This window comes from Salmo salar, chromosome 22 (assembly GCF_965601325.2).
Source record: "Salmo salar chromosome 22, fSalSal1, whole genome shotgun sequence".
NCBI lineage: Eukaryota > Metazoa > Chordata > Actinopteri > Salmoniformes > Salmonidae > Salmo > Salmo salar.
Window position 1 is genome coordinate 49251225 of NC_138312.1, and position 27193 is coordinate 49278417.

The 27193-nt window shown below is 46.1% G+C and overlaps 1 protein-coding gene across 3 annotated transcripts in view; it reads left to right on the forward strand.

Moving 5' to 3' along the window:
- Positions 1 to 27193, forward strand: part of LOC106583614 (histone deacetylase 7) — a 96605-nt gene that overhangs the window by 45708 nt on the left and 23704 nt on the right. For all 3 annotated transcript variants that reach the window (XM_045705253.2, XM_014167998.3, XM_045705255.2), the window contains exons 4-13: positions 2280 to 2400; positions 5300 to 5406; positions 9720 to 9839; positions 10088 to 10194; positions 15311 to 15557; positions 16577 to 16770; positions 16986 to 17168; positions 17871 to 18108; positions 18328 to 18461; positions 20819 to 20918. In XM_045705253.2, coding sequence (XP_045561209.1) covers positions 2280 to 2400; positions 5300 to 5406; positions 9720 to 9839; positions 10088 to 10194; positions 15311 to 15557; positions 16577 to 16770; positions 16986 to 17168; positions 17871 to 18108; positions 18328 to 18461; positions 20819 to 20918 — 1551 coding nt within the window. The remainder of the gene's footprint in view (positions 1 to 2279; positions 2401 to 5299; positions 5407 to 9719; positions 9840 to 10087; positions 10195 to 15310; positions 15558 to 16576; positions 16771 to 16985; positions 17169 to 17870; positions 18109 to 18327; positions 18462 to 20818; positions 20919 to 27193) is intronic.

Sequence of the window (27193 nt, forward strand, 5' to 3'; positions counted from 1 at the left end):
ACCAGGTTTGCACACATCTCAGGAGGGATTTTGTCCCACTCCTCTTTGCAGATCTTCTCCAAGTCATTAAGGTTTCGAGGCTGACGTTTGGCAACTCGAACCTTCAGCTCCCTCCACAGATTTTCTATGGGATTAAGGTCTGGAGACTGGCTAGGCCATTCCAGGACCTTAATGTGCTTCTTCTTGAGCCACCCCTTTGTTGCCTTGGCCGTGTGTTTTGGGTCATTGTCATGCTGGAATACCCATCCACGACCCATTTTCAATGCCCTGGCTGAGGGAAGGAGGTTCTCACCCAAGATTTGACGGTACATGGCCCCGTCCATCATCCCTTTGATGCGGTGAAGTTGTCCTGTCCCCTTAGCAGAAAAACACCCCCAAAGCATAATGTTTCCACCTCCATGTTTGATGGTGGGGATGGTGTTCTTGGGGTTCTAGGCAGCATTCCTCCTCCTCCAAACACGGTGAATTGAGTTGATGCCAAAGAGCTCCATTTTGGTCTCATCTGACCACAACACTTTCACCCAGTTGTCCTCTGAATCATTCAGATGTTAATTGGCAAACTTCAGACGGGCATGTATATATGCTTTCTTGAGCAGGGGGACCTTGCGGGCGCTGCAGGATTTCAGTCCTTCACGGCGTAGTGTGTTACCAATTGTTTTCTTGGTGACTATGGTCCCAGCTGCCTTGAGATCATTGACAAGATCCTCCCGTGTAGTTCTGGGCTGATTCCTCACCGTTCTCATGATCATTGCAACTCCACGAGGCGAGATCTTGCATGGAGCCCCAGGCCGAGGGAGATTGACAGTTCTTTATTGTTTCTTCCATTTGCGAATAATCGCACCAGCTGTTGTCACCTTCTCACCAAGCTGCTTGGCGATGGTTTTGTAGCCCGTTACAGCCTTGTGTAGGTCTACAATCTTGTCCCTGACATCCTTGGAGAGCTCTTTGGTCTTGGCCATGGTGGAGAGTTTGGAATCTGATTGATTGATTGCTTCTGTGGATAGGTGTCTTTTATACAAGTAACAAGCTGAGATTAGGAGCACTCCCTTTAAGAGTGTGCTCCTAATCTCAGCTCGTTACCTGTATAAAAGACACCTGGGAGCCAGAAATCTTTCTGATTGAGAGGGGGTCTAATACTTATTTCCCTCATTAAAATGCAAATGAATTTATAACATTTTTGACATGCGTTTTTCTGGATTTTTTTGTTGTTATTCTGTCTCTCACTGTTCAAATAAACCTACAATTAAAATTATAGACTGATCATTTCTTTGTCAGTGGGCAAACGTACAAAATCAGCAGGGGATCAAATACCTTTTTCCCTAACTGTAGCTAACTAGCTAGCTAGCTGTAGTCCAACTTTAAGCCAACTCTTGGAATTTCAAGACATTCAAAATTCCTCCATAGAAGCCGCTCCTCTGTAGGTATAAGTCTCTGGGCCTAATTCAGAAAATGCATGTCATAACAAGATTCCCAGCGCTTCAAGCCAAGCGTCTTCCTCCGCCCTCTCTCATTCTCACCACCTGCAAAATTTCAGTCGCATCTTGTCTGTCCATCGTGCAATGTTTACCAACTATTGCCCGCTACATACAGTAGCTAGCTGCTCTATCTGCACTGATTGGTGAAGTAATTTAATCTTGAGCTAATGGAATTTTTTAGGGAGATTTCAGAGGTTCAGAAAGGAACGATATTAACCAGTACTTTTTTGGGGTTCGAACAGGTTCAGAATGTTATTTTGCAGGTCGGAACAGTGAAACGGGAAAAAAAAATGGTTCTGTTCAGAACAAAACGTTAATACGTTTAGTCAGCTTAGAATGCTGCACTTCAGCTTCGGTTCATTCTTGCCTCTGTCACGCTGTTATAAATGATTCGGGAGACAGATGCAGGAATGCGTAATAGGGTATTTTATTGTACCCAAATTATGGCGTTCCGTGTAAAGGCACAGGGACGAAGACCAAAACAAACACTAGACAAAACACAGGGTTGAAACCCAAACAAAAGAGCGAGGAGTACCTCGAATAAATAACACAAGCGCACAATGATTAACATACGAAACGAGACCCGTAATAATCTGCGCAAACCACAATGGCACGAAAGCCAAAACACACACCACAGGTGTTCACATGAACCAACGGACATTATTACAATAATGGACAGGACACTGGTAAACCAAGGGCACACTTATACAATTACTAATCACTGGGAATAGGGGCCAGGTGTGCGTAATGAATGTTCCGGAGGGATCCGTGATACTCTGATTGGGTGACTCTGTTGACGGACAGGTGCTGTGGCCAGTCCCCTGGTGAAACAGAAACTCAGAAGCCAAATCCTGAAGAGGAAGGAGCAGGCCACCCTGGAGAAGACCGCTTCCAACCCCACCAGAAACGCACCCAGGGGTTACAGGTGAGAATCGACCCGGGAGAGACTTTGATTAAAGTTTCTACAGAAACGTTGTTTTCTTATTGCATTCAACTTAAAAAAAAAAAAATTGTGACTGTGAGAGAGGGAGGTGTGTGTGTCCACTCATGAAAATATACTGTTATTAGACTCCCATGCCTTTGGTGGAACTACCATCTTTTTCTTCTCACCTATCCAATCCTGCCCCACAAATTATCCTCATAAGGGATGAAAGTAAGAAAAATGTACCTCTAAGACAATCAAGAGAGGCCTGAGTGACTCATTAGATTAGGCGATAGATTACAGCCTGACTGACTGGCCTGAGTGACTCATTAGATCAGGCGATAGATTACAGCCTGACTGACTGGCCTGTGTGACTCATTAGATTAGGTGATAGATTACATACAGCCTGACTGACTGGCCTGAGTGACGCATTGGATTAGGTGATAGATTACATACAGCCTGACTGACTGGCCTGAGTGACTCATTAGATCCGCTCAGTGGTCACCAACCTTTTCTGAGTCAAGATTACTTTCGAAGTCAAAAAGCAAGCCAAGAACTACCGCTCAGATTTGTATTTTAACGTGACTTAAAAAATGTAACATTAACCTAATAAAAACTCTTCTGTAGGAATGACATTTGTGAAGTAGGCCTAATACTTTATCACAGCATATTGGCTAAATGTCTGGCCTGACAATATTGTTCTTCTCAGACTATATTATATTTCAAAACTCAAGCTTTGATAACAAAATAGATCATTTGGTGTAGCACTTGCGAGGCACTGTTGAGCATACATTTTAATAATTTGCTAACAATTAGCTGTTTTATTTTACTGGACTGATGGTACTGTACCTGCATCTGATTGTTATGGTGCGTTCAAGACAACTGGGAACTCAGGGAAAAAAGAGGTCAAATCATGACATCAGGGAACTTCAGGTCGGAAAGTCGGCGCTTTAGAAAGATGCCAGAGTTTCCGAGTTGGATAACTGTTCAAAACCATTTCCCCCAGTCGGATCTCGTTATTTTCAGAGTTCACAGTTGTCTTGAACACGTCATTAGTCTCAGTGGAGGGAAGAAGAGAGCAGCAAAGGGTCCGCCTCTCATGGTCCCTGCTCTCCTTTTTCCCCTCTGTTGAGACTGACAGAGAGGGAAACAGTCTTCCACCTGATGGCGTTAACTTGAGTCGCACCGCATCTGCCTCAGGTACAAATTCATATTGTTCCTATGACCAGAGAAAGTGAAATACTCCTCGATATTAAAATAGACAAGCTGCTAATAATAATAAAACGCAGGGCTATCGATACACTTGGCTACTCATTCATTGCAGCTGCATCTTGAGTGGAAGTAGAGAGAAGCACGTTTTATGTTTTGTAATAGTGTTGAGTAAAAACACTGCTGACAGTGCTGAATAACACTTAGACATGAACTGACTCATAAAAACAGCAGCTGTTTGCTATATTCTTTGACAGTCTCTCTCTGGTCATGGTTTTAAATGTTATTTAATCTCACATAGGCTAGTATCAAACTTTGCTGTGGCCAGGGTTGTGGGTAGGTGGGTAGCTGTAGGTAGGCACGGTGATTTGAGCTATCTGATTGGCCAGCACAGTAGGCACACTTGATTTAGCCACAGATCTCCCATTCCACCGGGTAGGCGGAGTTTGTCTTTTCAGACAAATGAAAGGGTACAGAATGGGAACACTGCCGACCCAGTACTGCCAACAGTGCAGAGAAAGAAAAAAGCAGCACAAGCGTTTCTACAGAAATATTTGGTGATCCACTAAGAATATCTTGAAGATCACGATCGACCGTTTGGTGACGACTGGATTAGGTGATAGATTATAGCCTGACTAACTGGCCTGAGTGACTCATTAGATCAGGTGATAGATTACAGCCTGAGTGACTCATTAGATTAGGTGCTAGATTTTAGCCTGACTGACTGGCCTGAGTGACTCATTAGATTAGGCGCTAGATTTTAGCCTGACTGACTGGCCTGAGTGACTCATTAGATTAGGTGCTAGATTTTAGCCTGACTGACTGGCCTGAGTGACTCATTAGATTAGGTGCTAAATTGTAGCCTGACTGACTGGCCTGAGTGACTCATTAGATTAGGTGATAGATTACAGCCTGAGTGACTCATTAGATTAGGTGATAGATTTTAGCCTGACTGACTGGCCTGAGTGACTCATTAGATTAGGTGATAGATTACAGCCTGAGTGACTCATTAGATTAGGTGATAGATTTTAGCCTGACTGACTGGCCTGAGTGACTCATTAGATTAGGTGATAGATTACAGCCTGAGTGACTCATTAGATTAGGTGATAGATTTTAGCCTGACTGACTGGCCTGAGTGACTCATTAGATTAGGTGATAGATTACAGCCTGAGTGACTCATTAGATTAGGTGATAGATTTTAGCCTGACTGACTGGCCTGAGTGACTCATTAGATTAGGTGATAGATTACAGCCTGAGTGACTCATTAGATTAGGTGATAGATTTTAGCCTGACTGACTGGCCTGAGTGACTCATTAGATTAGGTGATAGATTACAGCCTGAGTGACTCATTAGATTAGGTGATAGATTTTAGCCTGACTGACTGGCCTGAGTGACTCATTAGATTAGGTGATAGATTACAGCCTGAGTGACTCATTAGATTAGGTGATAGATTTTAGCCTGACTGACTGGCCTGAGTGACTCATTAGATTAGGTGATAGATTACAAGCAGACTGACTGGCCTGAGTGAAGCATTATTTTATAATACGATTCTTTACTGTCCATTTTCATCTACATTATTTTTGAGGCCACCAGTACATACACAAAATCAATAGAACACAAAACAAAAGACACTTAGCAATGGTTATTTAACATTTTGGTGGATGACTCTCAACTGACTGTCTTGGTTGCATAGGGAACTGGCCCCAGATCCTGACATGCCCCCAAAGCCTCACGTGGTGACCCCTGTTGTCCATCATCCACCATCTGACCAACGCAAGGACACGCCCCTCAGAAGAACAGGTGAGACATTTTGTAGTTTGTACAGTTACTACAAGATTGTTTCCTGTTCTCACTATGGTGTCATCATGTGACATTGTAAACAATATGTGGTCGACTCCTGACAATGGTTTGGGTCTGCCATGAATGATGTGCTAAACCAGAGCACAGCAGTGCTCATCTAGGATCACTTTGACCTTTTAGAACATAATTAATAAGATTACATGGACAGGAGGGATATGATCCTACAGTAGATCAGCATTCCTACCCTGATAGTTGTTGGGTGAGTTATGTAGTTAGATACATGTTAACACACATATACTGAACACTGATGTAGACAGAGGGAGAGACGGAGACAGAGTTCAGACGGGGGAGACACCAAGCCTAGAGGGCAACAGAGAGAAAGAACGAGAGAGTGAATTACTAGACAAAAAGAGAAAGAAAGCATGAAAGAAAGAGCAAAAGTTAGTTACATAACTAAAGTATGTGTAAAACAAACCTTTTGTGAGAATGTCAGGCATGTCTGTCTTACTGACAGGGTGTATGAATAACATACGGACATAGTGTGTATGTCATTTTCCGCTTAGAGGAAAACAGTGCTGACGCGGGCAGCCGCCGCTCACGAGGACTGTGAGCTCTCGTTCTCCGTGGCCGACTTGAGTAAGACATTTAAGTGTGTTAATCTTAGCAAGGCCCAGACGGCATCCCAAGCCGGGACCTCAGAGGATGTGCAGACCAGCTGGCTGGAGTGTTAATGGGCATATTCAATCTCTCCCGATCCCAGTCTGTTGTCCACACTTGCTTCAAGATGTCCACCACTTTTCCTGTACCCAAGAAAGCGAAGGTAACTGAACTAAATTACTATCGTCCCGTAGCACTCACTTCTGTCATCATTAAGTGCTTTTCGCATACTGCCCCAACAGATCCACTGATGATGCTATCTCTATTGCACTCCACACTGCCCTCTCCCACCTGGAACAACTATGTGAGAATGATGTTCATTGACTACAGCGCAGCGTTCAACACCATAGCGCCCTCCAAACTCATCACTAAGCTAAGGACCCTGGGACTGAACTCTTTCCTCCGAAACTGGATCCTGGACTTCCTGACGGGTCGCCCCCAGGTGGTTGTGGTTGGCAACAACATCTCCGCCACACTGACCATCAACACGGGGCTCCTCAGGGGTGCTTGCTTAGTTCCCTCCTGTACTGCCTGTTTACCCACGACTCTGTGTCCGCCACCATCATTAAGTTTACTGACGACACAACAGTGGTAGGCCTGATCACTAACGATGATGAGACAGCCTATAGGGAGGAGTTCAGAGACCTGGCAGTGTGGTGCCAGGACAACAACCTCTCCCTCAATGACAGCAAGACAAAGGAGCTGATCGTGGACTACAGGAAACGGAGTGTAGACCACGCCCCCATTCACATCGACGGAGCTGTAGTGGAGAGGGTCGAGAGCGTCCTCTGTGTCCACATCACTAAGGATCTATCATGGTCCACACACACCAACACAGTCATGAAGAGGGCACAAAAACGCCTATTCCCCGTCAGGATGCTGAAAAGATTTTGCATGGGCCCTCAGAACCTCAAAAAGTTCTACAGCTGAACCATTGAGAGCATCATGACTGGCTGCATCCCCGCCTGGTATGGCAACTGCTTGGCATCCAACCGTAAGGTGCTACAGAGGGTACTGGAATAGGGAGAGATTGAATATGCCCATTAACACTCCAGCCAGCTGGTCTGCACATCCTCTGAGGTCCGGGCTTGGGATGCCGCACGGCCCAGTCCATAACTTGGGTCGAGCTCCCTGCCGACCAGGATCTCTATACCAGGCGGTTTCAGAGGAATGCCCTAAAAATGGTCAGACTCCAGCCATCCAAGTCATAGACTGTTCTCTCTGCTACCGCATGGCAATTGCCAACAGGACCCTGAACAACTTCTACCCTCAAGCCATAAGCCTGCTAAATATACTGAACAAAAATATAAATGCTACATGCAACAATTTTAAAGATTTTGCTGAATTACAGTTCATATACAGTGAGGGAAAAAAGTATTTGATCCCCTGCTGATTTTTTACGTTTGCCCACTGACAAAGAAATGATCAGTCTATAATTTTTATGGTAGGTTTATTTGAACAGGGAGAGACAGAATAACAACAAAAATCCAGAAAAACGCATGTCAAAAATGTTATAAATTGATTTGCATTTTAATTAGGGAAATAAGTATTTGACCCCTCTGCAAAACATGACTTAGTACTTGGTGGCAAAACCCTTGTTGGCAATCACAGAGGTCAGACATTTCTTGTAGTTGGCCACCAGGTTTGCACACATCTCAGGAGGGATTTTGTCCCACTCCTCTTTGCAGATCTTCTCCAAGTCATTAAGGTTCCGAGGCTGACGTTTGGCAACTTGAACCTTCAGCTCCCTCCACAGATTTTCTATGGGATTAAGGTCTGGAGACTGGCTAGGCCACTCCAGGACCTTAATGTGCTTCTTCTTGAGCCACTCCTTTGTTGCCTTGGTCGTGTGTTTTGGGTCATTGTCATGCTGGAATACCCATCCACTACCCATTTTCAATGCCCTGGCTGAGGGAAGGAGGTTCTCACCCAAGATTTGATGGTAAACATGGCCCCGTCCATCATCCCTTTGATGCGGTGAAGTTGTCCTGTCCCCTTAGCAGAAAAACACCCCCAAAGCATAATGTTTCCACCTCCATGTTTGATGGTGGGGATGGTGTTCTTGGGGTCATAGGCAGCATTCCTCCTCCTCCAAACACGGCGAGTTGAGTTGATGCCAAAGAGCTCCATTTTGGTCTCATCTGACCACAACACTTTCACCCAGTTGTCCTCTGAATCATTCAGATGTTTATTGGCAAACTTCAGACGGGCATGTATATATGCTTTCTTGAGCAGGGGGACCTTGCGGGCGCTGCAGGATTTCAGTCCTTCATGGCGTAGTGTGTTACCAATTGTTTTCTTGGTGACTATGGTCCCAGCTGCCTTGAGATCATTGACAAGATCCTCCCGTGTAGTTCTGGGCTGATTCTTCACCGTTCTCATGGTCATTGCAACTCCACGAGGAGAGATCTTGCATGGAGCCACAGGCCGAGGGAGATTGACTGTTCTTTATTGTTTCTTCCATTTGCGAATAATCGCACCAACTGTTGTCACCTTCTCACCAAGCTGCTTGGCGATGGTCTTGTAGCCCATTCCATCCTTGTGTAGGTCTACAATCTTGTCCCTGACATCCTTGGAGAGCTCTTTTGGTCTTGGCCATGGTGGAGAGTTTGGAATCTGATTGACTGATTGCTTCTGTGGACAGGTGTCTTTTATACAGGTAACAAACTGAGATTAGGAGCACTCCCTTTAAGAGTGTGCTCCTAATCTCAGCTCGTTACCTGTATAAAAGACACCTGGGATCCAGAAATCTTTCTGATTGAGAGGGGGTCAAATACTTATATCCCTCATTAAAATGCAAATCAATTTATAACATTTTTGACATGCGTTTTTCTGGATTGTTTTGCTGTTATTCTGTCTCTCACTGTTCAAATAAACCTACCATTAAAATTATAGACTGATCATTTCTTTGTCAGTGGGCAAATGTACAAAATCAGCAGGGGATAAAATACTTTTTTCCCTCACTTTAAGCATTTCACTGTTAGTCTACACCTGTTGTTTATGAAGCATGTGACTATAATACAATTAGATTTGATTAGACGTGATCAGTTGCAAAGATAGTAGGCGTTCCCTCTTTCCATTTCTATGAGTAAGGACTACAGTACTAAGGAGTGGTTCCTACTAACTGTACACTATGTCACCTGAAGTTCAATTACAATGCCATTGTTTACCTGTATTACCCTAGCAGCATTGGTCATTTGGCAGCTACACACCCCTCAGTCATCTGGGTCTTTTGTCTGGGCCAAGCCGCTCTCTGATTGATCATGTAGTTAAGCCTATTGTGCTAGTTGCCAAAATAAACATGAAACTTTAGTTTTTTGTTCTGCCGTGCTGTTGAAGAGCTTTGATAGGGTTTTGTTATGTACTGTAGAGGATTTATGATAAGATAGCACATTATGGATCTGTAGCCATTTTGATTTGCCTATAATGATTGTGCTCAGCTTTTATGCATTCAGCTCACTGTTTTATTGTACACTGTCTAAGGATGTGTTAGAGAAATGTCCTGAATTGGCCAAACTATTAACATCCATTTGTATGTTGTGTCTGTGTGTACGTGTGCATGTGTGCGTGTGTGTGTATGGTATGTGTGTGCTCGCGTGTGTGTTTGTGTGTATGTGGGTGCATGTGTTTGCTTGTGTGCGTGTGTGTGTGTTCAGCTTCTGATCCCCTCCTGAAGGTGAGAAGTAAACAGAAGCACATCAACTCCAGACAGAACCCTCTCCAACGCAAGACCAACGCCCGGCCCACAGTCAAGCCCAGAATGCCGGATACTCTGGGTACTCCTGCCTTGTTGTGTCCACTGTCTATCAAAAAAGCCTCTCATGTTATTTTCTCTTAGTCTTCCTCCTTCCTGATGCTGTACAGCCCCAGCCGTTTTGCACCAGCCTAGCACTAACATACCTGGGTTGTATTCATTAGTGAGCACAGTAGAAAAAGTAACAAGTGTTTCTTATTGGCCAAGTTCAGGTACACACACAGTTCAATGTATTATCCTGATTGGCTGTCCCTCTCTTGCGTCCTGCAGACTCCTCCCCCAGCAGCAGTACAAGTAGCACTCCAGTGTCTGGGTGCAGCTCGCCCAATGACAGCCTTCTCTCGGACAGCCCACTTACTACCGGACTAACCCACGTGGTGAGCCCCTCTCAATCCCCCTCTCTCCTCCCACTACAATATACTCCTCCCACTGCCCTCTCTCCTCCCACCCCTCTCTCTCCTCCCACTACACTATACTCCTCCCACTGCCCTCTCTCCTCCCACCCCCCTCTCTCCTCCCACTACACTATACTCCTCCCACTGCCCTCTCTCCTCCCACCCCCCTTCTCTCCTCCCACCCCCTCTCTCCTCCCACCCCTCTCTCTCCTCCCACTACACTATACTCCTCCCACTGCCCTCTCTCCTCCCACTTCACTATACTCCTCCCACTGCCCTCTCTCCTCCCACCCCCTTCTATCCTCCCACCCTCCTCTCTCCTCCCACTACACTATACTCCTCCCACCGCCCTCTCTCCTCCCACCCCCCTTCTCTCCTTCCACCCCCCTCTCTCCTCCCATCCCCTCTCTCCTCCCACCACACTATACTCCTCCCAACCCCTTCTCTCCTCCCATCCCCTCTCTCCTCCCACCACACTATACTCCTCCCACCCCCTTCTCTCCTCCCAACCCCTCTCTCCCCCCACCCCTTCTCACCTCCCACCACACTATATTCCTCCCACCCCCCTCTCTCTTCCCACCACACTATGCTCCTCCCACCCCCCTCTCTCCTCCCACCCCCCTCTCTCCTCCCACCCCCCTCTCTCCTCCCACCACCTTCTCTCCTCCCACCACATTATACTCCTCCCACCCCCCTCTCTCCTCCCAACCCCCTCTCTCCTCCCACCCCCCTTTCTCCTCCCACCACCTTCTCTCCTCCCACCACCCTATACTCCTCCCACCCCCCTCTCTCCTCCCACCACCACCTCTCCTCCCACCACCTTCTCTCCTCCCACCACCCTTTACTCCTCCCACCCCCTCTCTCCTCCCACCACCTTCTCTCCTCCCACCCCCTCTCTCCTCCCACCACCTTCTCTCCCCTCCCACCACCTCTCCTCCCACCACCTTTTACTCCTCCCACCCCCTCTCTCCTCCCACCCCCTCTCTCCTCCCACCACCTCTCCTCCCACCCCCTCTCTCCTCCCACCACCTCTCCTCTCACCACCTCTCCTCCCACCCCCTCTCTCCTCCCACCACCTCTCCTCCCACCCCCTCTCTCCTCCCACCCCCTCTCTCCTCCCACCACCTCTCCTCCAACCCCCTCTCTCCTCCCACCACCTCTCCTCCCACCCCCTCTCCTCCCACCACCTCTCCTCCCACCCCCTCTCTCCTCCCACCCCCACTCTCCTTTTTTGTGTATAATATATGTATGCACAGTGCCTTGAGAAAGTATTTGCACCCTTTGACTTTTCCACGTTTTGTTGTGTTAAAAAGTGGGATAAAAATAGTTTTTTTTTTGTGAAGGACCTACACATAATACTCTGCCAGGTCGAAGTGGAAGAAGAATTCAAAAATTTGGGGGGGAATTAATGGAAAATAAAAACGTATATATTTGTATTAGATTATCAGTGTTCAATCCCCTGTGTTAGAATCACCTTTGGCAGCCTTTGGCAGTGATTACAGCTGTGAGTCTTTCTGGGTAAGTCTGAGATTTGCAAACCTGGATTGTACAATATTTTTTTTAAATTCTCAAGCTCTGTCAAGTTGGTCTTTGATTATTGCTAGACAACCATTTTCAAGTCTTGCCATAGATTTTAAAGTCGATTTAAGTCAAAACTGTAACTAGGCAACATTCAATGTCGTCTTGGTAAGAAACTCCAGTGTATATTTGGCCTAATGTTTTAGGTTATTGTCCTGTTGAAAGGTGGATTTGTCTTCCAGTGTCAGCAGACTGAACCAGGTTTTCCTGTAGGACTTTACCTGTGTTTAGCTCTATTCCTTTTCTTTTTATCCTAAAAAACTCCTCAGTCCTGAACGATTGCAAGCATACCTATAATATGATGCAGCCACCACCATGCTTGAAAATATGAAGAGTGGTACTCAGTGATGTGTTGTGTTGGATTTGCCCCAAACATAACGATTTGTATTCAGGACAAACAGTTCATTTCTTTGCACATTACTTTGCTGCTACAACAGCCTCCACTCTTCTGGGAAGGCTTTCCACAATGTTGGAACATTGCTGCAGGGACTTGCTTCTGTTCTGCCACAAGAGCATTAGTGAGGTTGGGCCTTGATTTAAGCCGATTAGGCCTGGCTCGCAGTCGGCGTTCCAATTCATCATAAAGGTGATTGATAGGGTTGAGGTCAGGGCTCTGTGCAGGCCAGCCAAGTTCTTCCACACCGATCTCGACAAACCATTTCTGTATGGACCTCGCTTTGTGCACGGGGGCATTGTCATGCTGAAACAGGAAAGGGCCTTCCACAAACTGTTGCCACAAATTTGGAAGCACAGAATCATCTACAATGTCATTGTATGCTGTAGCGTTAAGATTTCCCTTCATTGGAACTAAGGGGCGTAGCCCGAACTTTACAAAAAGGCCCTTCCCTTGTAGTTTGGAGTTCAGTTCATTCATGAGGGCCATGATGTCTACAGTGAAGGCAAAATCAGCCAACCATTCTTTATCTTGCAGTTGAGGGAAATCAACATATTTTACTTTCATTTGCAAAAACTCATCAATCTCCAAATTCAGGTCCCACACCCTTTTAAGCTCCTTCCCGAAACACAGCCATCTCACGTTTGTGTGGTAGGAGAGATCTGCATGATCCGACTCTGTCTTCCAACAGTGAGACAAACTGCCTGTGGTTTAAGATTTTGCTCTTATGAAGTTTACAACTTTAGTGACTGTATCCACAACAGGCTCATTTTCAGAACACGTTTACAGAGCACCACCTGATGAATAATGCAATGCAGGAAAATCATTTTCTGCTCTGGGTTCAGCTCAGCTACTTGATCTTGCATCCTTTTCAAAAGGCCAATGTTTTTTCCTGTCAAGTTTGGGCACCCATCAGTGGTCACACTGGATATATTTTTAAAACTCAGTCCCAGCTTTGCCACACATTTATTACCCTCCTCCAATCAATCTTTCCCTGTGGTTGTGCTCTTCATTTACTGCACTGAATCAAGCTCCTCTGTAATTTCAAAGTCTGGGGTTTTGCCTCGTAAGAATATCAACAACTGCGCCGTGTCACGTGCATCACTGCTCTCACCCAGGGCCAAGGAGAAATAGCTGAAATCTTTTACCTTGTCTTTCAACTGTTGTTCCATATTCTCTGCAATGTCCTCATCACGCCGTGTCACTGTTCGTCTAGACAGGGAAACATTTTCAAACAGCTCTTCCCTCTCCGCAAAGTATTTCTGCAGAGTCAATTAAAAATGCTTTAATGAATTCGCCCTCAGCGAATGGTTTGCTATGTTTAGCAATTTTGTGGGACAGTACATAGCTAGCTCTCGCAATTCCATCATTTGCTGAATGCAGTTTTGTGAAAAGTCCTTGCTGCTTTTGCAACTGAGAAAGCCACTCTTTAGATGCCCATGCTCACCGCTCAGAAGACATATTCCTATTTTTCTCTGCATGCTTCGTCTGGAAGTGTCGGGACAAGTTGTAGTCTTTCAAGACAGTGATGCTCTCTTTGCACACAAAGCACACAGCTTTCCCTGATACCTCAATAAAGAAATATTTCGATGTCCACTCTTTCTGGAACACCCTACATTCATTGTCTATTTTCCTTTTCTTTGAAATCTTTGAAAAACTATTTTTTGCACAATTTCTAGCTAGCTACTATTTGTAACTGTGACGTGTGTATCTCAAATTCTTTATGTGATCTGAGCATGATTCCACGGGCCGTACTGAATCAGGTCGCGGGCCGCACACAGCCCCCGGGCCGGCCTTTGCCCTGGTCTCGTCCCATCGCTGCAGCTCCTGTACGGACTCGGGACAGTTGAAGGTTGAGAGCCATGCTTCCTCTGAAACACGACCCCGCCAAGCCGCACTGCTTCTTGACACACTGCTCGCTTAACCCGGAAACCGGCTGCACCAATGTGTTAGAGGAAACACCATACAGCTGGCGACCGAAGTCAGCATGCCGCCACAAGGAGTTGCAAGAGCGCGATGGGACAAGGACATCCAAGCCGGCCAAACCCTCCCCTAACCCTGACGACACTGGGCCAATTGTGCGCCGCCTCATGGGTCTCCCAGTCGCAGCTGGGAGAGCCGGGAGGAGAGAGGGGGGGTAGGAGGAGGGAGGGTGGTGGGAGGAGGGAAGGTGGTGGGTGACACAGCCTGGGATCAAACCCGGATCTGTAGTGATGCCTCTAGCACTGCGATGCAGTGACTTAGACCGCTGTGCCACTCGGGAGGCCCTCCTCCATCAAACTTTACAGTTGCCACTATGCATTCTCCAAACCCAGATTCGTCCGTCGTACTGCCAGATGGTGAAGCATGATTCGTCACTCCAGAGAACGTATTTCCACTGCTCCAGAGCACAATGGTGGCGAGCTTTACACCACTCCAGCCGACACTTGGCATTGCACATGGTGATCTTAGGCTTGTGAACCCATTTCATGAAGCTCCCAATAAACAGTTATTTTGCTGACATTGCTCCCAGAGGCAGTTTGGAACTCGGTATTGAGTGTTGCAACCGAGGACAGACGATTTGGAGATTGCATGGCTGTGTGCTCTATGTTATACACCTGTCAGCAACGGGTGTGGCTGAAATAGCTGAATCCACTAATTCGAAGTGGTATCCACATACTTTTGTATTTAGTATATGTTTTAATTGAATAAGGGCTGATTGAATAACATGGCAGTGGTGTACAGTTGTCCATCTCTCTCTCTCTCTCTTCAACAGGCCTGTTTAAAACATTTGGCCACCTGGCTGTACTGTACTGTACCATTAATATTAGATTAGTGTTCAACTGATGTGTCCTTTTCAGTTTCCCAAGAATATTTTTCACCACTCAGATTTCAGCAAACTGATGCTTTTTTCTGCGCTTACACTTATACTAAAGGAATGAAACAGTCAATCTATTCTAACAGACATTGAAACCTTGAGGACTGAACTTTGATACCTCAGCAGTTATTAATTGAGTGCACACTACCTACAGAAATTGAATGAAGTTTAAATGACTATTGTTGTTTGAGTTAACACTACTCAATTTATTTAGTGTGTTTAGCAGTTATGTTTGAATGTTTTGTGTTTTCCGGACCTCCCTCCCTCAGGCTCAGAGGTTGCTACTCCAGGATGGTACGCTGGCCCACTTCATGGTGCCCTGCTCCACCGCCCTGCCAAGCATCAGCACCGGGCTTCCCGGCCATGGTGACAGGGAAACGGGTAGTCATCAGAGGGTGGCCAGGGTACTGCCCCAGGTCTACCTGCCCATGGAGAGACACAGTGCTGCCCACCATCACCTCCAGCCCATGTTCATCCTGGAGCCCTCAGGACTGCTGCATACACAGCTAGTCACTGGTGAGACACACAGATATACATACACGCACACACACACCTGTAGTCATCCTGGAGCCTTCAGGACTGCTGCATGCACAGCTAATCAAACACACATAGAGCGACACTGCCCTCTATTGACCATTTGACTGAATGCCACTTACTTCATCCACTAATCCACTGATCTATTTCCTGGTTACCCAGACTCATCAAACTGATCTATTTCCTGGTTACCCAGACTCATCAAACTGATCTATTTCCTGGTTACCCAGACTCATCAAACTGATCTATTTCCTGGTTACCCAGACTCATCAAACTGATCTATTTCCTGGTTACCCAGACTCATCAAAGCCTAGTAGTTAGCGCGTTGGGCCAGTAACCGAGAGGTTGCTGGATCGAATCCCTGAGCTGACAAAGTAAAAATATCTCATTCTGCCCCTGAACAATCAATCAATCAAATATATTTATAAAGACCTTCTTACATCAGCTTATGTCACAAAGTGCTGTACAGAAACCCAGCCTAAATCCCCAAACAGCAAGCAATGTGGGTGTACAAGGCAGTTAACCCACTGTTCCCCGGTAGGCCGTCATTGTAAATAAGAATTTGTTCTTAACTGACTTGCCTAGATAAATAAAAAACATTTCCATAACAGTCTACTTCCTCTCTGGTCAAGAGATAACATCCATTTTCTTATTTTTTTTGTCAAACATGATGATCCTGATGTCTCTCTCTCTCTCTCTCTCTCTCCTCTCTCTCTCTCTCTCTCTCTCTCTCTCTCTCTCTCTCTCTCTCTCTCTCTCTCTCTCTCTCTCCCCTTCTCTCTTGCTCTCTCTCCCCCCTTCCCTCTCCCTCCCTCTTTCTCTCTTTCTCTCTCTCATTCTCTCTCTCTCTCCCCTTTTCTCTCTCTCCCTCCCTCCCTCCCTCTCTCTCTTTCGCTCTCTCTCTCTCTCTCTCTCTCTCTCTCTCTCTCTCTTTCTCTGTCTCCCTGTATCCCTCTCTCTTCCCCTTCACTTTCTCCCTTCCCACCTCTTTCTTCCTCCAGTGCGAGGTCTGAACCCAGGCCTTATCCAGTACCCCTCCTCCAGACTGGAAGGCCTGGCCACGTTGGGCCCCCACAGGCCCCTGGGTCGGACCCGGTCTGAGCCCCCACTGCCCTCTCATCAGCAGCACCAGCTACTGCAGCAGAACCACAATCTGCTGCTGGAGAGACTCAAACAGAACACACACCTGGACCAGGTGAGAGGGAGCACAGATTGGACACACTCACACAGCTTGGAAATTGTCGAGCAACATGCGCATGTGCACGCACACACACACACACACACACACACACACACACACACACACACACACACACACACACACACACACACACATACATATATCTAGATACTGCATAATAGTACTAATGAGACATGAAGACGAAGAGTGAAGACTGACGCTGTGAGAAGCCTCGTCTCACACAGATCCCCTCGGAGGACACGGACCCAGAGGAGACCAGGTCAGGGGAGTGGGATGGATACCAGAGAAGTAGAAAGAGTGGAACCAGCAGCTCTGAGTCAATGTGGGACACAGAGTCCTCACGAGACAGCCATGGGGAACATATCAGGAAATACACACCTCTGATGAATCAGGTACACGTTCTCACGCACGCACGCACGCACGCACGCACACACACACACACACGCATCAGAGGACTATAGGAGGACAGGCTCATTGTAATGGCTGTAATGGAATGAATTGAACGGTATCAAACACATAAAAGATATGGAAACCACGTTTGACTATGTTCCATTTAGTCCATTCCGCCATTACATTGAGCCCATCCTCCTATAGCTTCACCCACCAGCCTCCTCTGATATGCATGCATGCGCGCGCACACACACTCACAACACACATGAAGAGCTACCTAGGTCATACAGAAAAGTATTCAATTAGTCCCACTCCCAACTACAGCTTCAGTTCAGACCAACTGTTCTGCCCACCAATAGAGGGCACCATAGAACCACAGCTCAATAGCTCAGCTCTTAGTTGCCTGTTTTATGTCATTGCTAAAGTAATGGGTAAACAAATAAACAAAATAATTATACTTCTACTCATCTTTTTTCTCTCACTCTCTCTCCGTTCTCACGTTCCTCTCCCTTTCTCCCTCCATTCCTCCCCTTTTCTCCCTCTATTCCTCTCCCTTTCTCCCTCCATTCCTCCCCTTTTCTCCCTCTATTCCTCTCCCTTTCTCCCTCCATTCCTCTCCCTTTCTCCCTCCCTCTTGTCCCCCCTTTTCTTTCCCCATCTTCCCCACTCTCTCTCTTTCCCTCCCTCCCTCCCTCCCCTTCCAGTCATTCCATTGGGAGCAGTCCAGGGACCTTCAGGTCCTGACAGAAAGGCGCAGACAGGTGACCTACCTGGACCCCCTGGGTGTGCCTGTGGTTCTTGGCCCTTCCCACCGCCCCCTTGGCCGCGCAAAGTCCTCCCCTGCCTCCACCTCTCTTCCCCCTCCTCCACAGCCCACAGACACCCCGCTGTCTCTGGCCAGCACTGGTCCGGAGACCCCCACCAAGCTACGATTCACCACTGGTGAGAAAGACTTGGGGAGTGCTGTACACAATGCTTTATGTTGTATCACATGGTCAGTTTACTATATATTCAGCTCTATGTCCCGTCTATAGAATGACATATTATAACTTAATTTAATAGGATCGCTGACTGGCTGGTTATCTGGCTAGCTGGCTGGCTGTCTTTACCTATTTCATATGGTATCTAAACCACAGCGTGTGTGTGTGTGTGTGTGTGTAGGTCTGGTGTATGACTCTCAGATGCTAAAGCACCAGTGCACCTGTGGCGACAACAGCCGACACCCAGAGCATGCTGGGAGAATCCAGAGCATCTGGTCCAGATTGCAAGAAAGAGGCCTCAGGAACCAGTGTGAGGTGTGTGTGTGTATATATATATACAGTATCTCACAAAAGTGAGTACACCCCTCACATTTTTGTAAATATTTGAGTATATCTTTTCATGTGACAACACTGAAGAAATGACACTTTGCTACAATGTAAAGTAGTGAGTGTACAGATTGTATAACAGTGTAAATTTGCTGTCCCCTCAAAATAACACAACACACAGCCATTAATGTCTAAACCGCTGGCAACAACTGAAAAATATCCATATTGGGCCCAAAGTGTCAATATTTTGTGTGGCCACCATCATTTTCCAGCACTGCCTTAACCCTCTTGGGCATGGAGTTCACCAGAGCTTCACAGGTTGCCACTGGAGTCCTCTTCCACTCCTCCATGACGACATCACGGAGCTGGTGGATGTTAGAGACCTTGCACTCCTCCACCTTCCGTTTGAGGATGCCCCACAGATGCTCAGTAGGGTTTAGGTCTGGAGACATGCTTGGCCAGTCCATCACCTTTACCCTCAGCTTCTTTAGCAAGGCAGTGGTCGTCTTGGAGGTGTGTTTGGGGTCGTTATCATGTTGGAATACTGCCCTGCGGCCCAGTCTCCGAAGGGAGGGGATCATGCTCTGCTTCAGTATGTCACAGTACATGTTGGCATTCATGGTTCCCTCAATGAACTGTAGCTCCCCAGTGCCGGCAGCACTCATGCAGCCCCAGACCATGACACTCCCACCACCATGCTGGACTGTCGGCAAGACACACTTGTCTTTGTACTCCTCACCTGGTTGCCACCACACACGCTTGACACAATCTGAACCAAATAAGTTTATCTTGGTCTCATCAGACCACAGGACATGGTTCCAGTAATCCATGTCCTTAGTCTGCTTGTCTTCAGCAAACTGTTTGCGGGCTTTCTTGTGCATCATCTTTAGACAGCCATGCAAACCAATTTGATGCAGTGTGCAGCGTATGGTCTGAGCACTGACAGGCTGACCCCCCACCCCTTCAACCTCTGCAGCAATGCTGGCAGCACTCATACGTCTATTTCCCAAAGACAACCTCTGGATATGACGCTGAGCATGTGCACTCAACTTCTTTGGTCGACCATGGCGAGGCCTGTTCTGAGTGGAACCTGTCCTGTTAAACCGCTGTATGGTCTTGGCCACCGTGCTGCAGCTCAGTTTCAGGGTCTTGGCAATCTTCTTATAGCCCAGGCCATCTTTATGTAGAGCAACAATTCTTTTTTTCAGATCCTCAGAGAGTTCTTTGCCATGAGGTGCCATGTTGAACTTCCAGTGACCAGTCAGTATGAGGGAGTGTGAGAGCGATGACACCAAATTTAACACACCTGCTCCCCATTCACACCTGAGACCTTGTAACACTAACGAGTCACATGACACCGGGGAGGGAAAATGGCTAATTGGGCGCAATTTGGACATTTTCACTTAGGGGTGTACTCACTTTTGTTGCCAGCGGTTTAGACATTAATGGCTGTGTGTTGAGTTATTTTGAGGGGACAGCAAATTTACACTATTATACAAGCGGTACACTCACTACTTTACATTGTAGCAAAGTGTCATTTCTTCAGTGTTGTCACATGAAAAGATATACTCAAATATTTACAAAAATGTGAGGGGTGTACTCACTTTTGTGAGATACTGTATATAGATATATAGTGTTTGTGTGTTATATTATAATACATTATACCAGTGTTTCTCAACTTCTGATCTGTGGACCGGTGCCGGTCCCTGAGATGGTTTACTGGCACCTAATCTAGGAAACCCATAACTAGAATCTGGCCTAATTGTGTCATCGCATGAAGAAAAAAAAGATACTAAAACGAGGAGCGGAAGCAGGGCGGTAGCTCCACCCTTCTCTCGCTACAAGACTCAGGCAAGTCTATGGGCCAAATGTTCCTTCCCCTTCCGAATTTCGAAAAATGCGCACGCTAAATCGTGATTTGTTCAAATAACCAGTGAGGAAAAAACCTGCACACCGGAACAACTGTTAGATAGTTGTCGCATCCCACAGTCTTCTGACAGATGTTACGATACTATTTATGTGTCCACGAGAGATAAACTGACACTTAGTAAACGCTACAGTGCTACTTTGTTCAAAGATGATTCGCCAATTTCTAACGTCTACTATGATCACTACTGTCACTTAGAGTTAAGCTAACATTGCAGCTCCCTCTACCCTGACCAACTGTGTGAGTATCTGTTATTTCATGTGTGTGTGTGTGTGTGTGTGTGTGCACCACAGTCAGTTGAGTGGTGTGTGTGAGCGTGTGCGTGCAGGTGTGTGTGCGTGCGTCCATCCATGTGTGTATGTATGTGTGTGTGTGTTAACAATACATTTTAATGAAGCGTGTGTGTTTGCTGCTGTAGTGTATCCGTAGCAGGAAGGCCTCTCTGGAGGAGCTTCAGTCTGTCCACTCCGAGAAGCACATCCTGCTGTATGGCACCAACCCACTCAAATTGGACAACCGTAAGCTGGCTGGTGTGACACACACACACACACATCTTCACACAGACACACACTCAGTCTCTGTCTTTCTCTCTCTCTCTCCACACACACACACACACACACACACACACACACACACACACATCTTCACTCAGACACACACTCAGTCTCTATCTTTCTCTCTCTCACACACACACACACACACTCATCTTCACTCACTGACACATACAGTACACACACTCAAATCAACACAGTTCTGATGCACTTCATTGTCAAACACTCACACTCACTTGGGCAATAGGCAAACATCTGTATTTTTGCCCACTCAAAATCACATACATGGACCTATACACCTGCATGGATCATTTGTGACCGACTGCCTCGATTTGGTCTTATGTAGCAACATTTTAAATGCTGTTTTTTACTTTGGATAAAAGTAGAGACTCAGTAAACAACCAAAGACTTCAAAACTAAAAGTGGTAAAAGTAGTAGCCTACAATAAGGACAAACCCCAAGTAAAAATATACTTTATCTAGTCGGCCTATATCCTAATCTGACTTTGGTACAGGTCATGTTATTCTTCACATTACCGTCTCTGGTAAACACACACTATATCAAATAAAATCTAAGTTTATTTGTCACATGAACAGGATACGGAAGATGTAAATGGTACAGTGAAATGGTTACTTGCATATTTGCATAGTAGCAATATAAAAAACAGAAAGTGTCCAGATAAAAATATTGTATAATTATCAAATCAAATCAAATTTATTTTTATATAGCCCTTCGTACATCAGCTGATATTCTCAAAGTGCTGTACAGAAACCCAGCCTAAAACCCCAAACAGCAAGCAAAGCATGTGAAAGAAGCACGGTGGCTAGGAAAAACTCCCTAGGAAAAACTCCCTAGAAAGGCCAAAAACCTAGGAAGAAACCTAGAGAGGAACCAGGCTATGAGGGGTGGCCAGTCCTCTTCTGGCTGTGCAGGGTGGATATTATAACAGAACATGGTCAAAATGTTAAAATGTTAAAATGTTCATAAATGACCAGCATGGTCAAATAATAATAATCATAGTAGTTGTCGAGGGTGCAACAAGCACGTCCGGTGAACAGGTCAGGGTTCCATAGCCGCAGGCAGAACAGTTGAAACTGGAGCAGCAGCACGGCCAGGTGGACTGGGGACAGCAAGGAGTCATCATACCAGGTAGTCCTGAGGCATGGTCCTAGGGCTCAGGTCCTCCGAGAGAAAGACAGAAAGAGAGAAAGAGAGAATTAGAGAGAGCATATTTAAATACACACAGGACACCGGATAAGACAAGAGAAATACTCCAGATGTTACAGACTGACCCTAGCCCCCCGACACATAAACTACTGCAGCATAAATACTGGAGGCTGAGACAGGAGGGATCAGAAGACACTGTGGCCCCATCCGATGATACCCCCGGACAGGGCCAAACAGGCAGGATATAACCCCACCCACTTTGCCAAAGCACAGCCCCCACACCACTAGAGGGATGTCTCCAACCACCAACTTACCGTCCTAAGACAAGGCCGAGTATAGCCCACAACGATCTCCGCCATGGCACAACCCAAGGGGGGGGGGGGGGGGGGGGGGCGCCAACCCAGACAGGAAGACCACGTCAGTGACTCAATCCACTCAAGTGACGCACCCCTCCCATGGACGGCATGGAAGAACACCAGTAGGCCAGTGAGTCAGCCTCTGTAAAAGGGTTAGAGGCAGAGAATCCCAGTGGAAAGAGGGGAACCGGCAAGGCAGAGACAGCAAGGGCGGTTCGTTGCTCCAGCCTTTCCGTTCACCTTCACACTCCTGGGCCAGACTATACTTAATCATAGGACCTACTGAAGAGATAAGTCTTCAGTAAAGACTTAAAGGTTGAGACTGAGTCTGCGTCTCTCACATTGGTAGGCAGACCATTCCATAAAAATGGAGCTCTATAGGAGAAAGCCCTACCTCCAGCCGTTTGCTTAGAAATTCTAGGGACAATTAGGAGGCCTGCGTCTTGTGACCGTAGCGTACGTGTAGGTATGTACGGCAGGACCAAATCGGAAAGATAGGTAGGAGCAAGCCCATGTAATGCTTTGTAGGTTAGCAGTAAAACCTTGAAATCAGCCCTTGCCTTAACAGGAAGCCAGTGTAGGGAGGCTAACACTGGAGTAATATGATCAAATTTTTTGGTTCTAGTCAGGATTCTAGCAGCCGTATTTAGCACTAACTGAAGTTTATTTAGTGCTTTATCCGGGTAGCCGGAAAGTAGAGCATTGCAGTAGTCCAGCCTAGAAGTAACAAAAGCATGGATTAATTTTTCTGCGTAATTTTTGGACAGAAAATTTCTGATTTTTGCAATGTTACGTAGATGGAAAAAAGCTGTCCTTGAAACAGTCTTGATATGTTCTTCAAAAGAGAGATCAGGGTCCAGAGTAACGCCGAGGTCCTTCACAGTTTTATTTGAGACGACTGTACAACCATCCAGATTAATTGTCAGATTCAACAGAAGATCTCTTTGTTTCTTGGGACCTAGAACAAGCATCTCTGTTTTGTCCGAGTTTAAAAGTAGAAAGTTTGCAGCCATCCACTTCTTTATGTCTGAAACACAGGCTTCTAGCGAGGGCAATTTTGGGGCTTCACCATGTTTCATTGAAATGTACAGCTGTGTGTCGTCTGCATAGCAGTGAAATTTAACATTATGTTTTCGAATGACATCCCCAAGAGGTAAAATATATAGTGAAAACAATAGTGGTCCTAAAACGGAACCTTGAGGAACACCGAAATTTACAATTGATTTGTCAGAGGACAAACCATTCACAGAGACAAACTGATATCTTTCCGACAGATAAGATCTAAACCAGGCCAGAACTTGTCCATGTAGACCAATTTGGGTTTCCAATCTCTCCAAAAGAATGTGGTGATCGATGGTATCAAAAGCGGCACTAAGATCTAGGAGCACGAGGACAGATGCAGAGCCTCGGTCTGACGTCATTAAAAGGTCATTTACCACCTTCACAAGTGCAGTCTCAGTGCTATGATGGGGTCTAAAACCAGACTGAAGCGTTTCGTATACATTGTTTGTCTTCAGGAAGGCAGTCAGTTGCTGTGCAACAGCTTTTTCTAAAATTTTGGAGAGGAATGGAAGATTCGATATAGGCCGATAGTTTTTTATAATTTCTGGATCAAGATTCGGCTTTTTCAAGAGAGGCTTTATTACTGCCACTTTTAGTGAGCTTGGTACACATCCGGTGGATAGAGAGCCGTTTATTATGTTCAACATAGGAGGGCCAAGCACAGGAAGCAGCTCTTTCAGTAGTTTAGTTGGAATAGGGTCCAGTATGCAGCTTGAGGGTTTGGAGGCCATGATTATTTTCATCATTGCGTCAAGAGATATAGTACTAAAACACTTTAGTATCTCCCTTGATCCTAGGTCCTGGCAGAGTTGTGCAGACTCAGGACAATGGAGCTTTGGAGGAATACCCAGATTTAAAGAGGAGTCTGTAATTTGCTTTCTAATGATCATGATCTTTTCCTCAAAGAAGTTCATAAATTTATTACTGCTGAAGTGAAAGCCATCCTCCATTTGCGAAGGCTGCTTTTTAGTTAGCTTTGCGACAGTATCAAAAAGAAATTTCGGATTGTTCTTATTTTCCTCAATTAAGTTGGAAAAATAGGATGATCGAGCAGCAGTAAGGGCTCTTCGATACTGCACGGTACTGTCTTTCCAAGCTAGTCGGAAGACTTCCAGTTTGGTGTGGCGCCATTTCCGTTCCAATTTTCTGGAAGCTTGCTTCAGAGCTCGTGTATTTTCTGTATACCAGGGAGCTAGTTTCTTATGACAGATGTTTTTAGTTTTTAGGGGTGCAACTGCATCTAGGGTATTGCGCAAGGTTAAATTGAGTTCCTCGGTTAGGTGGTTAACTGATTTTTGTCCTCTGACGTCCGTGGGTAGGCAGAGGCAGTCTGGAAGGGCATCAAGGAATCTTTGGGTTGTCTGAGAATTTATAGCACGACTTTTAATGCTCCTTGGTTGGGGTCTGAGCAGATTATTTGTTGCAATTGCAAACGTAATAAAATGGTGGTCCGATAGTCCAGGATTATGAGGAAAAACATTTAGATCCACAACATTTATTCCATGGGACAAAACTAGGTCCAGAGTATGACTGTGGCAGTGAGTAGGTCCAGAGACATGTTGGACAAAACCCACTGAGTCGATGATGGCTCCGAAAGCCTTTTGGAGTGGGTCTGTGGACTTTTCCATGTGAATGTTAAAGTCACCAAAAATTAGAATATTATCTGCTATGACTACAAGATCCGATAGGAATTCAGGGAACTCAGTGAGGAACACTGCATATGGCCCAGGAGGCCTATAAACAGTAGCTATAAAAAGTGAGTGAGTAGGCTGCATAGATTTCATGACTAGAAGCTCAAAAGACGAAAACGTCATTGTTGTTTTTTTTTTTGTAAATTGAAATTTGCTATCGTAAATGTTAGCAACACCTCCGCCTTTGCCGGATGCACGGGGGGTATGGTCACTAATGTAACCTGGGGGTGAGGCCTCATTTAACACAGTAAATTCATCAGGCTTAAGCCATGTTTCAGTCAGGCCAATCACATCAAGATTATTATCAGTGATTAGTTCATTGACTAGAACTGCCTTGGAAGTGAGGGATCTAACATTAAGTAACCCAATTTTGAGATGTGAGGTATCACAATCTCTTTCAATAATGGCAGGAATGGAGGAGGTCTTTATACTAGTGAGATTGCTAAAGCGAACACCGCCATTTTTAATTTTGCCCAACCTAGATCGAGGCACAGACACGGTCTCCATGGGGAAAGCTGAGCTGACTACACTGACTGTGCTAGTGGCAGACTCCACTAAGCTGGCAGGCTGGCTAACAGCCTGCTGCCTGGCCTGCACCCTATTTCATTGTGGAGCTAGAGGAGTTAGAGCCCTGTCTATGTTCGTAGATAAGATGAGAGCACCCCTCCAGCTAGGATGGAGTCCGTCACTCCTCAACAGGCCAGGCTTGGTCCTGTTTGTGGGTGAGTCCCAGAAAGAGGGCCAATTATCTACAAATTCTATCTTTTGGGAGGGGCAGAAAACAGTTTTCAACCAGCGATTGAGTTGTGAGACTCTGCTGTAGAGCTCATCACTCCCCCTAACTGGGAGGGGGCCAGAGACAATTAATCGATGCCGACACATCTTTCTAGCTGATTTACACGCTGAAGCTATGTTGCGCTTGGTGACCTCTGACTGTTTCATCCTAACATCGTTGGTGCCGACGTGGATAACAATATCTCTATACTCTCTACACTCGCCAGTTTTAGCTTTAGCCAGCACCGTCTTTAGATTAGCCTTAACGTCGGTAGCCCTGCCCCCTGGTAAACAGTGTATGATCGCTGGATGATTAGTTTTAAGTCTAATACTGCGGGTAATGGAGTCGCCAATGACTAGGGTTTTCAATTTGTCAGAGCTAATGGTGGGAGCCGTCGGCGTCTCAGACCCCACAACGGGAGGAGTAGAGACCAGAGAAGTCTCGGCCTCCGACTCCGACTCGCTTAATGGGGAGAACCGGTTGAAAGTTTCTGTCGGCTGAATAAGCGACACCGGTTGAGCATTCCTACAGCGTTTCCCTCCAGAAGCCATGAGAAAGATGTCCGGCTGCGGGGACCGTGCGAGGGGGTTTATACTAACGTTACTATCTGTACTTACTGGTGGCACAGACGCTGTTTCATCCTTTCCTACACTGAAATTACCCTTGCCTAACGATCGCGTCTGAAGCTGGGCTTGCAGCACAGCTATCCTTGCCGTAAGGCGATCGTTCTCCTGTATATTATAAGTACAACGACTGCAATTAGAAGGCATCATGTTAATGTTACTTAGCTTCGGCTGTTTGAAGTCCTGACGAACCATGTCCAGATAAAACCTCCGGGGTGAAAAAGTTGAATGAAAAAAGTTGAGTGAGGGAAAAAGTAAAAATATACGGTAATGAAAAAGTAAAAAACCGTCAGGTATCAAAGTAAGATCGGCAACAAAAACGCACAGCAGCGTAAACAAGTCTGCAAGTTGTGACCGGAAACACACTGCTGTGCCAACCATAATTATTAGATGATGCTTACCCAGACACACTTGTCTAAACTGATGGGTCATGTGAAAGAAATGCTATAACCCCCCCCTCAGACACATCTGGCCAACCTGATGGGTCGTGGAAACATCTGGCGAAGTGGAGTCTTTTGTTGAGACATGCAGCTAGCTAGCTCTAGCTATCTAAACAATTAACCATAAT